Source organism: Bos mutus, chromosome 23 (assembly GCF_027580195.1).
Source record: "Bos mutus isolate GX-2022 chromosome 23, NWIPB_WYAK_1.1, whole genome shotgun sequence".
NCBI lineage: Eukaryota > Metazoa > Chordata > Mammalia > Artiodactyla > Bovidae > Bos > Bos mutus.
Genome location: NC_091639.1, coordinates 37,084,804 through 37,102,395, shown reverse-complemented (window position 1 = coordinate 37,102,395; position 17,592 = coordinate 37,084,804). Strand labels below are relative to the sequence as shown.

Sequence of the window (17,592 nt, the reverse complement as noted above, 5' to 3'; positions counted from 1 at the left end):
CAACTTTTTCACTCTCCTCTTTCACTTTCATCAAGAGGCTCTTTAGTTCCTCTTCACTTTCTGCCATAAGGGTGGTGTCATCTGCATATCTGAGGTTATTGATATTTCTTCCAGCAATCTTAATTCCAGCTTGTGCTTCATCCAGCCCGGCATTTCTCATGATGTACTCTGCATATAAGTTAAATAAGCAGGGTGACTTATACAGCCTTGAGGTACTCCTTTCCCAATTTGGAACCAGTCTGTTGTTTGATGTTCAGTTCTGTTATTCCTTGACCTGCATGCAAATGTCTTAGGAGGCAGTTAAGGTGGTCTGATATTTCCATCTTTTTAAGAGTTTTCCACAGTTGATTGTGATCCACACTGTCAAAGGCGTTAGCATAGTCAATGAAGCAGAAGTAGATGTTTTTCTTGAATTCTTTTGCTTTTTCTATGATCCAATAGATGTTGGCAATTTGATTTCTGGTTCATCTGCCTTTTCTAAACCCAGTTTGAACATCTGGAACTTCTTGGTTCACATACTATGGAAGACTAGCTTGAAGGATTTTGAGCATTACCTTGCTAGCATGTGAAATGATTGCAACTGTGCAATAGTTTGAACATTCTTTGACATTGCCTTTCCTTGGGATTGGAATGAAAACTGACCTTTTCCAGTCCTATGGCCACTGCTGAGCTTTCTAAATTTGCTGGCATGTTGAGTGCAGCACTTTCACAGCATCATCTTTTAGGATTTGAAATAGCTCAGCTGAAATTTCAACACCTCCACTAGCTTTGTTTGTAGTGATGCTTCCTAAGGGCCACTTGACCTCACACTCAAAGATGTCTGACTCTAGGTGAGTGATCACATCATCGTGGTTATCCAGGTCATTAAGACCTTTTTTGTATAGTTCTTCTGTGTATTCTTGCCACCTCTTCTTAATCTCTTCTCCTTCTGTTAGGTCCTTGCTGTTTCTGTCCTTTTGCCCAACTTTGCATGAAATGTCCCCTTGGTTTCTCTAATTTTCTTGAAGAGATCTCTAGTCTTTCCCATTCTGTTGTTTTCCTCTATTTCTTTGCATTGTTCGCTTACGAAGGCTTTCTTATCTCTCCTTACTATCCTTTGGAACTCTGCATTCAGATGGGTATAGCTTTCCTTTTCTCCTTTGCCTTTTGCTTCTCTTCTTTTCTCAGCTATTTGTAAGGCCTCCTCAGACAACCACCTTGCCTTGCTGCATTTCTTTTGGGGGAATGGTGTGGTCACCGTCTCCGGTACAATGTTGCAAACCTCCATCCATCATTCTTCAGGCACTGTTTATCAGATCTAGTCCCTTGAATCTATTTCTCACTTCCACTGTATAATCATAAGGGATTTGATTTAGGTCATATCTGAATGGTCTAGTGGTTTTCCCTACTTTCTTCAATTTAAGTCTGAATTTTGCAATAAGGAGTTCATAATCTGAGCCACAGTCAGCTCCTGGTCTTGTTTTTGCTGACTGTACAGAGCGTCTCATCTTTGGCTGCAAAGAATACAATCAATCTGATTTCGGCATTGACCATCTGGTGATGTCCATGTGTAGAGTCATCTCTTATGTTATTGGAAGAGGGTGTTTGTTGTGACCAGTGCCTTCTCTCATGCACGCGAGAGACTCTTGGAGGGCACAAACAAAACCTTGTGCACACCAGGACCCAGGGAAAGGAGCAGTGACCCCCACAGGAGACTGAAGCAGACCTGCCTTCGAGTGTCTAAGGGTCTCCTGTGGAGGTGTGGGTCAGTAGTGGGCTGCTGTGGGGACAGGTGCACTGGCAGCACAGTCCTGGGACATGCAGGCAGCATGCAACATAAGTCCTCTTGGAGGAGGTCACCATTAGCCCCCCAATAAGTCACCAGGTGGGTGATCCACAAACTGGAACCTTGAGACCTCCATGAACGGTGTGAAAAGGCAAAAAGATATGACACTGAAAGATGAGCTTCTTAGGTCAGTAGGTGTCCAATAAGTTACTGGGGAAGAACAGAGAAGTAGCTCCAGAAAGAATGAAGAGACTGAGACAAAGCAGAAATGATGCCCAGTTGTGGACATGTCTGGTGGAGAAAGCAAAGTCCAGTGACATAAAGAACACTGTTGCATAGGAACGTGGAGTGGTAGGTCCATGAGTCAAAGTAAATCAGTTAGGATAGACCTAGTCTGATAGAAAAATCCAGAATTCTTTAGGGGCTCGTGGTCCTGCGTCAGCAGCATTCATGTCACCTGAGACTTCTACGAGATGAATCTCAGGACCCACCCCGGATCTGCTGAATCAGAATCTGTGTTGTAATAAGATGCCCAAGTGATCTGTGTGCATGTTAGGGTTTAAGACACAACTGTTATAGGAAGGACTATTCTGCAAAGAAAGATTTTGGTTTATATTTTTCTATTGTTGGATATAAAAGCCAAATACCTGATTTGTTAATTGGTGAATTGATTCTTCCCAATTTTCCTGGATGTCCCTTGCTTTCTACAACATGATATATACACTTTTGTCCTTTAGAGACTGAATAAAAGAAGAGGGAATTGGTTCATGTCACATAATCCGAAGCTTCTGGACTAGGGAAATTGGTGGCAAAACTCACCCTCGGCTCTCCAGTGCTGACATGGAGACAGAATTTTGGGTGAAGTAGAAGAGAATAGCTTTATTGTTTTGTCGGGCAAGGGGGGCCACAGTGGACTAATGTTCTTGAAACTGAGTGTACCAGCCTGGAGCGGGTAGTGAGGAGTCGTACACTCAGCTCGTGGCCATTCTTCTGACTGGTTGGTGGTGAGGTAAGAAGGACTCAGCATCATCAGTTGTTTGGTTCCAGCTGGTCTGATGTCTGTGTGTTTGTGGGCAATATACAGGTAACTTCTACCTGGTGGTGGTTCCAGTCTCTGTAAAACAACTCAAAGGATGTGGCTCAGAATATTGTCTGTAGTCCTTGAGGAAGAACCAAAGGTCCTTGACATTTTTTTTTTAACGACTAAGCTATTATTATTTCTTCCTTTTGTATTTTCTCACCTCTCTGATTAAATTTTCGACTAAAGTTTTTCTACAGACGGAAGGCAGGTGAAGGACATGGTTGGGGGGGTCTATTCTGGGAAGAGTCTGCTCACTTCCAAGGGGTTCATGTTGGAGTCCATCACACATGAGAACGCAGGACCAAGTGGTGGAACAGCCACCCCCACCTGCCCTCCAGTGTGTTTCTCTTACCGAACCATGGCTTGGCCTCATGCACCCCACCTCAAGGGCATCATGTGTTATGTGGATCCTACTCTTATCGCAGAGGATGAAATGAGCAGCCCTCCTCTCCTGCAAGGAGGGGAAGTAGATTTGACTGATCAAGGACAACTGTCTTGGGTAGAAGAGTGGCGGAGGGTGTCTTGAGGTGGGAGCAGGCTTACCCAGGGGGAGGGGGTGACCTGGGGGCCGCCATGGAAACTTGCATAGATGCACCAACCAATTCTGCACCAAGTTCTGCTCACTCCCGACTCCCCCAGCTTCCCTCCCTCCTCCTCCAGGAACTTGGCTCTGAGGTTACTGCTGCCGAGTCAGCTCTCACTGCAGCCAGCTGATGTCTCTGCCTCGGCCAGCCAGTCCTCCTGCCCTCCCCATGGGAGCCTTGCATCCCAGTGCCCTGGTGCATGCCTCCACTTACTTGGCCACTACTTCTTGAGAACAATTCCTGCATCCTCTGAAAGATGACTCGCAAGGGAAGCGTCCTTCTGGTGTCAATATTCTCTCACTACCATTTCCCAGAAGCTCCAATGTAGCACTATCCTGGGCTTCAGAGCAAGCCCACACTCACCCTTCAGGATTTTAGTTTTAAATATATCCTCCTCCAAAGTCTGGGTCTTCTGAAACTCAACAATTCCATCTGTAGTCTCCTGCCAACAGTTCCTGCAGAAGTTTAGGAAAACATTGGCTGTTTTGTTCCCCCTGATGATCCCTGTACTGCCCCTTGTGGCACACCACATTGGACCCTGAGCATCTTAAGCAGGGGTCCAGCAAACTGAACCTGTGAACATCTTAAGCATCTCTCTTAAGCATCTTATCTTAATGACTGGATCCTCAGCCACTGCTTGGATCCAGAATCCCTTGGAGGAGGCATTGTGGTGAAGTTCTCAGACCTTTGTAAAATTTTCCACGTGATTCTAGTATTCAGTGAGAATGGAGAATAACTGCCAAAGAGCCACTGCCCTTGGGGGAGGTGTTGTTAGTCATTTTTATGTCCTTTTCATGGTTTGGATATTTCTCTTTCTCACTTTGGCTTGCCACATTGAAGCCCATGTTTGGGACTTATGAGTGATACACAACTTTGTGAGGTTTATTACAAGAGTCTTTGATTAGCAGCTCTAACTGCCTGCAGGGGCAGTTGCAAACTTGGAAATTTTACCATGGCTATTAAAATATTTGTTAATATTTAATAAAAATGGCCATATCTGTGGGGCTCAGGGAGTACCACTGTTAACAGTTCCTCATTTAGAAAAGTGTTTACTTTTCTGACTTCTTTTTTAGGTTTAAGCCTTGACAAATACTCAATTAAAATTTAATAGTCTGAATACCAGTTCTTGCTTTGGGGAGGTGTGATAATAAAGTTCTTAGTGCAAATCTCTTGAAAATAATTATAGTAACGATACAGAATTTTTTAAAAATATCTTTTACACGTTCCTGTATAAAAGGGGTCAGAACCCTTTTTCCCAGGGGTTCTGACTATTTCTGTTAATTATTTTAACCTATTGATGTTTCTGGAGAAGGCAATGGCACCCCACTCTAGTACTCTTGCCTGGAAAATCCCATGGACGGAGGGGCCTGGTGGGCTGCAGTCCGTGGGGTCACTAGAGTCGGACACAGCTGAGTGACTTCATTTTCACTTTTCACTTCCATGCACTGGAGAAGGAAATGGCAACCCACTCCAGTGTTCTTGCCTGGAGAATCCCAGGGATGGGGAAGCCTGGTGGGCTGCTGTCCATGGGGTCGCCCAGAGTCAGACACGACTGAAGCGACTTAGCAGCAGCATTGATGTTTCTCTTATATTGTCCAGTATGGATTTTATTTTTTATTTTATGTTAGCTCCAGTTATTAAATAAATAGGATGCAATGCTCTAAAGAGAGCCTTGCTTTGAAGATGAGCCTGAAATGATTCTGCACTGGACTGTGGGAGAGAAGATCGTTAGGCTGAGGTAGATTCTAACATAAAACTGGAAATGGCTTTGACATCGTTAAAACGATGATTTCATTGAACATCTCTTTGGTGTTCTATGGAGGGTTCCACATTTCCATATTGTGTTGGTAGTTGTGTTTTATATATCCTTTGGAACAGAAAGTAGGAACTGTATTGGTTAAATTCAGTAGGGAGTAGACTAGTCTTCCTAAAATCATGACTCTAGAAACTGAATAATGGATTAACAACTCCTTTCTGCTGAGTCAGGTTTAGCTCTTTCTTCTGATGTTCAAATCTGTCTGCGTTCCATCCACCCCTGAATCATCACGTGGGGCTGTGGTTCCAGATGTACTCAGCAGAGGCTGTCCCCTGCTGCAGTGGCACAGTTCTGCAGCCTCTTTCTGGACAGATCGTGAGCTCTGCACTCCTGTCTTTGCTCCTGACCTTGACCAAGCTCAGGATTCTTTTCTCCCTTCTGTTCAAACACCAGCTGCAGTTTCGTTCTTCCCAGGAGCCCTTGATTGAATGTCTTCTTCAAGCTTAACGTCTGTGAAATTTTGACAGTTAATTATACTTACTACCATTTTGTCCTCCCCTTGTTTCTAAGTCTTATTTTCTCAGCTAGATTAAAACTTCTTGCAAATGCACTGATTGTAATATTTTTCTATGATATCACCTAGGACTCATAATTTCAAAAACACTAATTGGATCGGAGAGATTCAATATTCCAAATATTCCAAATTCTAGCAAAGTCCTCTGCTTTTGAGCTTCAAATGAGTTCTTCGGTCACAATGGTTTGAGTCTATCCTGGTATAAATCCAAGGTGCTACTTCAGTTCAGTTCAGTTCAGCCGCTCAGTCGAGTCCGACTCTTTGCAACCCCATGAATTGAAGCACACCAGACCTCCCTGTCCTTCACCAACTCCCGGAGTTCACTCAAACTCACGTGCATTGAGTCAGTGATCCCATCCAGCCATCTCATCCTCTGTCGTCCCCTTCTCCTCCTGCCCCCAATCCCTCCCAGCATCAGAGTCTTTTCCAATGAGTCAACTCTTCGCATGAGGGGGCCAAAGTACTGGAGTTTCAGCTTTAGCATCATTCCTTCCAAAGAAATCTCAGGGCTGATCTCCTTTAGAATGGACTGGTTGGATCTCCTTGCAGTCCAAGGGACTCTCAAGAGTCTTTTCCATCACCACAGTTCAAAAGCATCAATTCTTCAGCGCTCAGCCTTCTTCACAGTCCAACTCTCACATCCATACATGACCACAGGAAAAACCATAGCCTTGACTAGACGGACCTTTGGTGGCAAAGTAATGTCTCTGCTTTTCAATATGCTATCTAGGTTGGTCATAACTTTTCTTCCAAGGAGTAAGCATCTTTTAATTTCATGGCTGAAGTCACCATTTGCAGTGATTTTGGAGCCCAAAAGATAAAGTCTGACACTGTTTCCACTGTTTCCCCATCTATTTCCCATGAAGTGATGGGACCAGATGCCATGATCTTCGTTTTCTGAATGTTGAGCTTTAAGCCAACTTTTTCACTCTTCTCTTTCACTTTCGTCAAGAGGCTTTTAAGTTCCTCTTCACTTTCTGCCATAAGGGTGGTGTCATCTGCATATCTGAGGTTATTGATATTTCTCCCTGCAATCTTGATTCCAGCTTGTGCTTCATCCAGTCCAGCGTTTCTCATGATGTACTCTGCATATAAGTTAAATAAGCAGGGTGACAATATACAGCCTTCACATACTCCTTTTCCTATTTGGAACCAGTTCCATGTCCAGTTCTAACTGTTGCTTCCTGAACTGCATATAGGTTTCTCAAGAGGCAGGTCAGGTGGTCTGGTATTCCCATCTCTTTCAGAATTTTCCACAGTTTATTGTGGTCCACACAGTCAAAGGCTTTGGCATAGTCAATAAAGCAGAAGTAGATGTTTTTCTGGAACTCTCTTGATTTTTTGATGATCCAGTGGATGTTGGCAGTTTGATCTCTGGTTCCTCTGCCTTTTCTAAAACCAGCTTGAACATCTGGAAGTTCACGGTTCACGTATTACTGAAGCCTGGCTTGGAGAATTTTGAGCATGACTTTACTAGTGTGTGAGATGAGTGCAATTTTGCGGTAGTTTGAGCATTCTTTGGCATTGCCTTTCTTTGGGATTGGAATGAAAACTGACCTTTTCTAGTCCTGTGGCCACTGCTGAGTTTTCCAAATGTGCTGGCATATTGAGTGCAGCACTTTCACAGCATCATCTTTCAGGATTTGAAATAGCTCAACTGGAATTCCGTCACCTGGTGCTACTTAGGTGTTGTTTTTTTCTTAATTGTCACTTATAGGAATCAATAAGTACAAAAAAAAATAGCAAGAAAGTGAAATGACCTCATTTGTGAAAGAAAAGATACCTAGATTTTGTCCTTTTTTCTAAGAGGAATTAAACCATCTGTGATTTTAGTGAACCAACCTAAGAAGTGAATGTTCACAAATAAAAATTGATAGTAATGTAAAATGAAGCAAATCTCAGCATTAGGACAATTTTCAAAGATCACATTTTAAGGAACAACTGAATTGCAGTCACTCAGTGCACGTAAATGCGGACGTTTCTGTAGAGCCAATTTAACCAGCTTTGGTAATTGGAAAGGAAGAATTATTCTTCATTCAGTCTCCTGTCTAACTGACCAGCAAATTTTAAAAATTAAGTCAAAATGGGTAAAACTATTTTAGAGATGATCCTTTCTTTTAATGGGAAAACATTTGCATTTTAATTATAAGTTATTTTTGCATTTTTCACTTTGAAGTCTTCAAGATGGAAGTAATTCTAGAGACTCAAGGGTTAGCCGAATGCATTTTTGTGTTAATGTCCTATAGATCCTCCAAGCCACCCTTGCTCCTGGAACAACCTGAACGAGGCTCACCTGAGTGAGCTCTGATTAGGACAAACTCTGAATACCAATTCTGAACTCTTAAGTTCAAATTCCTGGGAGAGGGGATGTTGTTGGTCTTGGGCTGGTTGTCCACCTTTGATCTAATTAGCTAGAGTGGAAATGGGAGTCCCTCCATACAAATGCCTGATACCTGACAACCCAACCTAAAGAAGAACAGTTCTAGAAATAATGGTAGCAGTTTACATGTCTAAGGGTTGTTTGTCCTCAGTCTGATCTCCCAGGGCCAGGACATCTGGACCCAATTTAATCTTGATTTAGGATACACTTAAAAGCATATCCTGTGCGGTGTGTGTTCAGTTGTGTCCAACTCCTTGTGTTCAGGAGTCTTTGTTACTCCCATGGACTGTAGCCCACTAGGCTCCTCTGCCCATGGAATTTTCCAGGCAAGAATGCTAGAGTAGTTTGCCATTTCATTCTCCAGGGGATCTTGCTGGCCCAGGGATCAAACCTGCATCTCTTGTGTCTCCTGCCTTGGCAGGTGGTTTCTTTACCAAAAATCAGTAATTAAAGCTTCTCACTTTCTCAGTTTCTTCTCTGACTTGTCTGTGAATTTGCCCAAATGAAAATTCATTTAGATTCCTTTAAATGGTAGTGTTATTCATGGTCTAAAGCATGGAACAGCTGCAGAAAGAAGTATTGGAAGAAAACCGTGTGTGTGTGTGTGTGTGTGTGTGTATCTATGTCTGTGTATGTGTGTTGGGTTAGGGAAAGCAAAAAAGAGAAAGAAAAGCTAGTACACATTTAGAGGTAGAGAAGTGGAATTGTATCTTCCCACCAATGTATCAGGATTCTACTCTCCACGAGAGTGACACTTGGATCAATGGTCAGGAGCTAACCTGAATAAATAATTGAACTTTTCTTAGACTGACTGTGTGCTGAGGCAGGGAAAGCTGATGGTATGGTAACATTTGAGTTAATATATGTGTTTTGCTAGGTGATCAGGGTCTGAAAATATCAGTTCTGACACTCACATACCTTTAAAATGGTCTCAGAATATCAAAGCAATTGAGTCATTTGGCTTGAGCCCTGTTTGATTATTTATGAGTAATTTGATGATTTGAAATGATTAACCACTGTTTCACAGGAGAGAACAAACAAGGGCAATATGTTTTAAGGCAGGTATGTCATGTTTTACAATAGAAAATGTTTAGTTTTCAAAATCTGAAACTGCAAGATTACAAAGTGATACTAGCAGGGAGTCTGAACACCCTGTGAGCTTAGGTTATTCAACTTGAAAAGCAAAAATTCAAACCCTTACACTTCACATTTGAAACTTTCAAGAGTCCAATTTAGAACAAGTGAGTTCCTTCAACAGCTGTTTTTTGAGCACCTACTGAACTTTCTTGAGCTGACAGTGGAGACCTAGATTTTTTAAACCCCGGACTCCAATTTGGCAAATAGCCAGAGATTTGCTTTTTTTTGTCAACCATCTAGAGCCAAGGAAAAATATTTCTAATGTTTGCTGTATCCCAAACCAAATAATGGTTTGGGATATATTCTTTTATGATGTCAACTTACTTCAGTATCATGCCTTACTTTTACTGTAGTTTGTTTGAATAATAAAAAGGAATCAGCTGCAATACAAGTTAAAAACCTCACTCAATACTTAACTTTTCTTTGGTGTTTTTAAGGAGCGACGCAAATTTGGTCCCTTAGGATGGAATATTCCTTATGAGTTCAATTCTGCCGACTTTTCAGCCAGCGTTCAGTTTATTCAGAATCACCTTGATGAATGTGACATTAAGAAAGTGAGTGAAATTATTTCTTTTTGTTTGTTTGTTTTCATTGCTGTCTTTAAATCAAAGTTCTAGAGACATTCACAGTCTGGGATATGCAGTGACCCTGCTAACGTTCCCCCCAGTTCTTCCAAAAGGGATCAGTCATTCCAATCACCTGTTTACTGGTCCAGCCATTTCCAGTCACACCTCGACTGCCCATCGGAGTGCACTGGGGCTCTCCATTTCACACTTGTGTCCCCCACCCTCACCCTACCTCTGTCTCTCCCAAGCACATGCACAGCAGAGTCAGAGCTGTGATGGATGAACTCGTTGTTTTCAGAAACAGCACAGCCTTCTTCACGTCACATCCCAGTGCCTCCGTGTACTTCCAGAGAAAGTATACCTTGAATCAGACTTTCCTTCCTTCATCTCACTCATGCCACCTCAGAATCCTCAGAAGTGAGGATGTTATCTCCCAGCCCACGTGGAATTTCCTTTGCACCCTAAGTCACATCTTAAAAGATGCTATGCAGATAAATAGCAGTGATTTGTAACAACATCACTGGTCATGTAGCACTTCACAGTTTTCAAGGTACTCGTGTGCAGGCTCTCATTTTTATTTTCACAACTGGGTGAGGCAGATACAGAAGGCATTACCATCATCCCTGTTTTACTGATGGGGTACTAGGCTAAGGGCTTCCCTGGTGGCTCAGATGGCAAAGAATCCACCTGCAATGCAGGAGACCTGGGTTTGATCCCTGGATCGGGAAGATCCCCTGGAGAAGGGAATGACCACCCACTCCAGTATTCTTGCCTAGAGAATCCCATGGACAGAGGAGCTTGGCAGGCTACGGTCCATGGGGTTTCAAAGTGTCGGACAGGATTGAATGACTAACACTAGGCTAAAGAGAATAATGGACTTCCTCAGGGTCACTGGACTAAGAACACAAACTCAGTTGTTCTTTCACATGTGTGTTCCAAGGAGTTCGAAATCTGTTTTTTGTTCTGTGATTTTGAGCAAGTTTATGAGCCTCTCAGAACCTGTGTCTTCATCTATAAAATGGTCATGGTTTCCAAGATGAATAAACAAGTTAGTATTTGTGTGTATGGTGTGTAGTCAGGACTCAGTAAATACGAGTTGCCTGTTGTCTCTCCCTCTCTTCCTTCTCACAGTAGATACCTTCTCACAAAGATAATCATAGCTTCTTCAGTACCAGTATGATGAGGGTGAGTCGTGATGAATTGTTATCTGGCTAGGGGAGAAATCTAGAATCAAACCATCATTTTTCCTAGAAATTACAAAGGGACATTAAATCTGAGTATGACATTTTGATGAAAAAATTATATGGGTTTGTATCTGTGATTGTTTATCATTTTTTATGTACAAATGACAGTTATCTTGAAATAGCTGCTTTGAAAGGCAATGTAGCTGAAAAATAAAATTTTAACCAAGAGAAAGTAAATAAAAATCAAGCATCCCTACTTCTCCTACCCCAAATGTATTGAAACTTTTTAAAAATAAAGAACTACTAATATCTGAAATGTGTTGCTTATATAAGATTCCTATGGAAATTAATAAATGGTTTGATGTAGTCATAGCTCACACAATGAGTCAGAGAAAGATTGCATTGCAGAAAAACCTTGTGAATAATTTTCTAGATGTTCTCATACAGATTCAGAAAATATATTACTAAGAAAGCATATTCAAGCGTTGATTACTTGATTTTTCTCCTTTCCTCATTTAACATGACTTTTTTCTGCTCTAACAGCTTGGCATTACTATAATGAACATTATTGGTAATTACATCCACAGACTGAAAAATAGTCTTCTTTTTCCCCTACTTTACATAATCAATGAGCAATATATTCACTGATGTTTAGTATTGTAAGTTTTTCTTTGGTGAACAAACCATAGCAATTCAAGTCGTGTAAGAGCAAAAGAGTTATTAATATAAGATAATGAGTAATTTTAAATGCAGTCTAGCTAGTGCTTCCCTTTTCAGAGCTTTCTTTTAGAGAAAGAATCAAAATGTTTAGAATTCTTTGTTTGGGTTGACAACGAATAACTCTTTTCTATTTTTTAATAAAGGGTGTGTCGTGGAATACCGTTCGGTACATGATTGGAGAGGTGCAGTATGGGGGCAGAGTCACCGATGACTTTGATAAACGTCTACTTAACTGCTTTGCTAGAGTAAGTCAACTTAGAAAAAAATACCATAGATACACATCTCATTGCATCTTCCTATTAAATAAGAATATTTTTGGTTCGTAATAGGTAAGCCAAACTGAAAGGGAAAAAATATAGAGCAGAGCCGCTGAAAAGAATCGGCCAACCAAACCAAAACCAAACCAGCTAGCAATCTACTTGTCCAAAACAGAACAAAGGTCAACTCTCAATGATCTATAATCTTCTTCTGTATAGACTAGCTGCTCATGTCCACCTCCCCTCCTATAAAAATATTGGACATAATACCTCTGTCTTTTCCTCTGAAAAGGGGAAAAATCTTCAGGGCAATTTCAAGCCCCAAGATAAGTGATCAGAGAATGAGCCAAAATTTGAGTTTTCTCATCTCTTTCCATTAGGACAGACAATTGAAAATTGATTAAGTGGTTTTTTTTTTTTTCCTCAGTGCCCAGTAAAATCTGCATAGGTCATGTGAGCAAACATTTTCTAGAAAATATTATCTCTTAGCAATTCTGGCTTTCACACCAAGGATGAATGGTATAAGTACATCTGCTGCTGCTGCTGCTGCTGCCAAGTCACTTCAGTCGTGTCCGACTCATAGACAGCAGCCCCATAGATGGCAGCCTTCCAGGCTCCTCTGTCCCTGGGATTCTTCAGGCAAGAATCTATCAGACTCAAATTGTTCTTAAAACTTTTACATGTTAAAGACGCAATATACGTTACCTAAGTGGGAAAAAAAATCAGATATAGGAGTATTTTATGGTTATTTGGGTTCTTTGCATTAGGATCTAAATTGGTAATTCTTAGTTTTTTTCCCACTTTAACAAAATTGAGACCTCAACAACAAAGCATAAGCTTTGGGGGTATTTTGGTAAACTGGAGGTTGACCAGAAATCTGAATTGTTTTTCGACCTTTACTAAGGTTTTTCTTAAAACTGTATTTGGAGAAAGGTGGATGATGATAAGTGTTGGTAAGGATATGCAGAAGCAGATCTCTAGGGAAGTAATTGAACAAAACTTAACCAAAACTAAGTATTATGGGTAGATACATCCCAGAACATTTCTAGGGGAAAAAAGCCCACACATGGATATGTATAAAAATGTCATGGCAAGACTGTGCACGGAGCTGCAGGTGACCATTGTTGGTTGGATTCTCCGGAAGTGGACTCTTAGAGGGATTCTGCCTGTGGTCCTCCCTTCCCCCAAGGGCATGATCTTGGTTGAGGCAGCTCCCTTCCAGGGCAATTCCTGGGAGGGACAGTGTTGTGAGCCCTCAGTAGCCAGTACTCCAGACAGCTGGGGGAGCCAGTGCCTGGGTCCTGGAGAAGGATTTGGTGGCACATCACAGCATCCACTGTGGAGATGAACAAGCCTAAGAGAATAGATAAGAAGCCTGAGAGAATAGATAAGCAGTAGTGGGTGAGCACATGTATTGCCATTGCTTACCCTTCAAAGGTGCACTGGTAGCACTGAGTCATATCAAGGGTGTATGATGGGACTACTCTCTGAACCAGAATCCCACTCTTGTGTGTATGTCGCAGAGTAATTCTCAGACAGGTTTGTGGACACGTACAAAGACATTATCCGTAGTATTGTTTGGGAGAGTGGAAAGGTGAAAGCAACCTGAGGGTCTGTCGGGTTGAGGAGTTAGAGGAGTTAAATGAAGAGTTAGAGGAGGAATAGAGGAGTTAAATGTTGTATGCCTGTCATGGAATACAATGCAGCACTTGGAAGAAATGGTCCATATGACATCATGCATAAATCTTAGGAACATAGCATCAGGTGCAGAGCTTTCAAAAATAAAATGAGACCTATAGAGTGGTACCTGGGTAATTTCTCAAGGACAAATACATACTTTCAAGGACATATATCAAGTATATTTAAATAGAAGTCCCCAAAGAGGAGACTGCTGCTGCTAAGTTGCTTCAGTTGTGTCTGACTTTGTGCGACCCCATAGATGGCAGCCCACCAGGCTCCCCCATCTCTGGGATTCTCCAGGCAAGAACACTGGAGTGGGTTGCCATTTCCTTCTCCAATGCATGAAAGTGAAAAGTGAAAGTGAAGTTTGCTCAGTCGTGTCCGACTCTATGAGACCCCATAGACGGCAGCTCACCAGGCTCCTCCGTCCATGGGATTTTCCAGGCAAGAGCACTGGAGTAGGGTGCCATTGCCTTCTCCAAAGAGGAGACTAGGAGTGAATATAAGGGCTAAATGGGAAAAACTAAAGTGAAAAGGGTCTAGAGACCTGAGAATAACAAATGAATATGATGAACTCACCTCTGTATCTGAGATTTAAAAGAGGAAACAAAAATGGCAACCCACTCGTGTTCTTGCCTGGAGAATCCCGGGGATGGGGAGCCTGGTGGGCTGCCGTCTATGGGGTCGCACACAGTCAGACATGACTGAAGCGACTTAGCAGCAGCAGCAGCAGCAGTAAGCATATTTGTTAGAATATGTACAAGTACCCAAATTTGAGTTTTGGCACTGGAGACTGTGAAAAGTGGATAGATTCTGGACATATCGTACAGATACTACCAGCAGAATGCTGATGGGGAAGGAAGGGGCAGGGTCAAGGATCACTCCTAGTTTTGACCTAAGTAACTGGATGGAGAATGGGATTACTTACAGAGAAGAGAAAGAATTTCTAGGGGAAGAAATTTCACTGGGGGTGGAAATTTCCTAATTTTTGCTTTTATATGCATATGTCGTCTGTTTTCATCGTGTAACCTATGAGATGCCTACTGGACATCCAAGTGGAGATGTCTAAGACTGGAAGTTCCATAAGGGCAGGGACTTCACCTGTTTGCATCACTGTACCTGGAATGGATCTCTCACATAGTAGGCACTCAATAAATATTTGTTGAATAAGAGAATGGATGAAGATAAACAGGCAGTTGGATTTACAGGGTGGAGCTCAGGAGAGAGCCCAGGGCTGGAGAAAAGGATTTGAAATTTGTCATATGTAGATGGCATTTAAAGTCAGGAGATGAGATGAGATCATCATCTAAGAAGAAAGTGTAGAGAAAAGGATGAAAAAAGAAAAGAAACTGAGGACAAATTCCCGAGTACTTTAATATACTTTAATGTATCAAGAAAGAAGAAATGTCAACTGAGAGAGGTCAAGGAAGATAAGGAAAGGGAATTGACCTTTACTGACTTTTAATACTGATTATTTAGTATTTGCCTGATATAAAAAAATTTACTTACTTTAAAATATACATGGATGTATGCATGCTAAGTCCTTTCAATCATATCCAACTCTTTGCAGCTCCATGGATGGTAGCCCACCAGGCTCCTCTGTCCATGGGATTCTCAGCAAGAATATTAGAGTGGGTTGTCATGCCCCCCTCCAGGGGATCTTCCTGACCCAGGGATCAAACCTGCATCTCTTAAGTCTCCTGCATTGGCAGGCTGGTTCTTTACCACTGGTGCCACCTGGGAGACTCCTAAAAATTTATATAAGACAGCTTAATATAGAAAAATACCAACATTCAGCTTAACGTCTTCAAACAGAATGTGGGTGATTAGGGAGGCAAAGGCTTGTCATCTGCTGCCTCTTTACCTGGTCCGTGTTCCCTGAGGGAAAATGGCTTCAATTGAAAACCAGAGCCTTCAAATCGGATCCTCTGTCACTGTGACTTGCAATTTGGAGCTTATCTTTGAATCCTTGTCTGTTTTCTCTGTTCTCAGCATCTTATGGCCTGTGTCCCTTAAAACCAGTAATTGTAGAACTTTGCTCTTTGTCCTTGAAGAGAACTTATTTTGTCTGGCTACCTTTTAGAGTGTCCTGAAGTAATTCCATGTAGATTTCATATTCTGTATTTTGATTATACCAAAAGTGTCCTCCAGTTTTGGTGAAACGCAACTGTTTTTGTGTTTTTAAATCTAGCTATTCGTGGATTTACTCTTTATGCTTTTGAACTTTATTAAAGAAGTGGAAAAACAAGAAGAAAGTTCCTTTTGCTTTTTTATGCATATGTCACCTGGCAGCTCAGAACTCAGTGTAGTCATTTGCTGTCTGTGTGCTGAAGACCCCATGGCCTTTGCTACCCTTGTCATCTTCATCACGAAAAACCTCATCTTTCTAAATAATGACCATAATCATAGCACTGTTTTCTTTGATGACTTTCAACTGCTCCCCATTTTTTCAGTTATGCACCAGTCCTCTCCTTGACATCCACAGTCATCCATAATATGACCTCACTTCACTTTTTCTGTCTGATCTCTTCCCTCTATGTTATATTTATCTTAGGGTAAATACACTGGTTTCATCATGTACCCAACCTGCCTTACATCTTTGCATCAGTTATTCTATACCTTTGCATGTGTGGTCTCCCCAGTCACAAGTTCGTTTGCTAAAATCCTATCCTTCTAGGTATATCTCCAAAATCACCTTCTAGATAAAGCTTTGCCTGACACCCATCTGGTTCTTCTTTCTCCCTGGCTCGCCTCCTTAGTACTTTGCCTATTTTTATTTCCTCTGTCTCTTACCTTAGTGCACTTTGTATTATGGTGATTATGTAACTGGCTTCTCTCTCTACTGGGTCACAAGCTCCTTGAAGGAAAGGACTGCGTGTCTCGTCTTTGCAACCTGTTCCTGTTCTAAGCTCAATGCCTTGTGGACAGGAGTTGAACAGAATAGAACTGTGATGAATAAAAAAGGGAGAACCAGGGAACAGAGTGTTTCAGAGCAATCACTGGACCTAAAAAGAGCTGGAAGAGGCAGGATATGGAGGGAAGATAATAGAGAAAGTGTGACCAATCGAAGGAAAACACAATCCCCATTTCTTTCCACATGGAGTCCTCTGAGTGATTTGGACATCCAGCCTGCATCCCTGCTCTTCCCATCATCCCATTATTTCCCTCCCTTCTGTGAAAATCACTCCTTTAGACACAGAAGTCATTGCCTCAAAGCAGGCTCATAGGCATTCAACATTTTTGTTTTCTCCACTTCAGAATAAGTCTGTCCACACCAAGTATTTATTTGTTCTCTCGCTGTTACCTTATAGATAATCAGTTCATACAGAATGAGAAAGGGATGTCTTAAGGCAAACAATAAGATGGTTGGATATATTTGCTTCTTGTGTCCAGGGACATAACTTAATTAACAGAGGGTGCGCTCCAGCTCAGGGTGGAGGGGAGATATTTGTAAGAAGTTTTCCTGGCTGTATGGAGTGTTCAGTGCCACTGCGGGCCATGCTGAGCACAAGCATAAGCCCCCGGGCACAAGCCCTGTTTCTGGGGAGAAGGGAGGCAGTGAAAATGCCCAGATGTGCTCTCATGTGTGTGTGTGTGTGTGTGTGTCTGTGTATGTGGTTATTGCTTCTGCAATCCGTTCCCCTGCCTTTTTAAAGTGAACTCAAGGTTTGTCAGATTACTCCAGTAGAGGGCGGGCTTGCAAGGCTGGCTCTCCCCTCTTCACCCTTAGAAATGATCTTCTTTGGTGTTAAACAGAGACCGGCTTTCATTGTTCTTATATTGTGGCCTTTCTCTTTCGTTAATCTATGTCTAACTATGCTTCCCTGGTGGCTTGGTGGTAAAGAATCCAGCTGCATTGCAGTGCAAGAACCAGAGGAGAAGTGGGTTTGATCCCTGGGTCGGGGAGA

General features: G+C 42.0%; 1 protein-coding gene across 2 annotated transcripts in view; it reads left to right on the top strand.

Annotated features, from left to right (window-relative positions):
* The window catches only part of DNAH8 (dynein axonemal heavy chain 8), a 319,103-nt gene that overhangs the window by 253,124 nt on the left and 48,387 nt on the right, over window positions 1-17,592 (top strand). For both annotated transcript variants that reach the window (XM_070361456.1, XM_070361457.1), the window contains exons 85-86: window positions 9,715-9,831; window positions 11,891-11,992. In XM_070361456.1, the coding sequence (XP_070217557.1) occupies window positions 9,715-9,831; window positions 11,891-11,992 (219 nt within the window). The remainder of the gene's footprint in view (window positions 1-9,714; window positions 9,832-11,890; window positions 11,993-17,592) is intronic.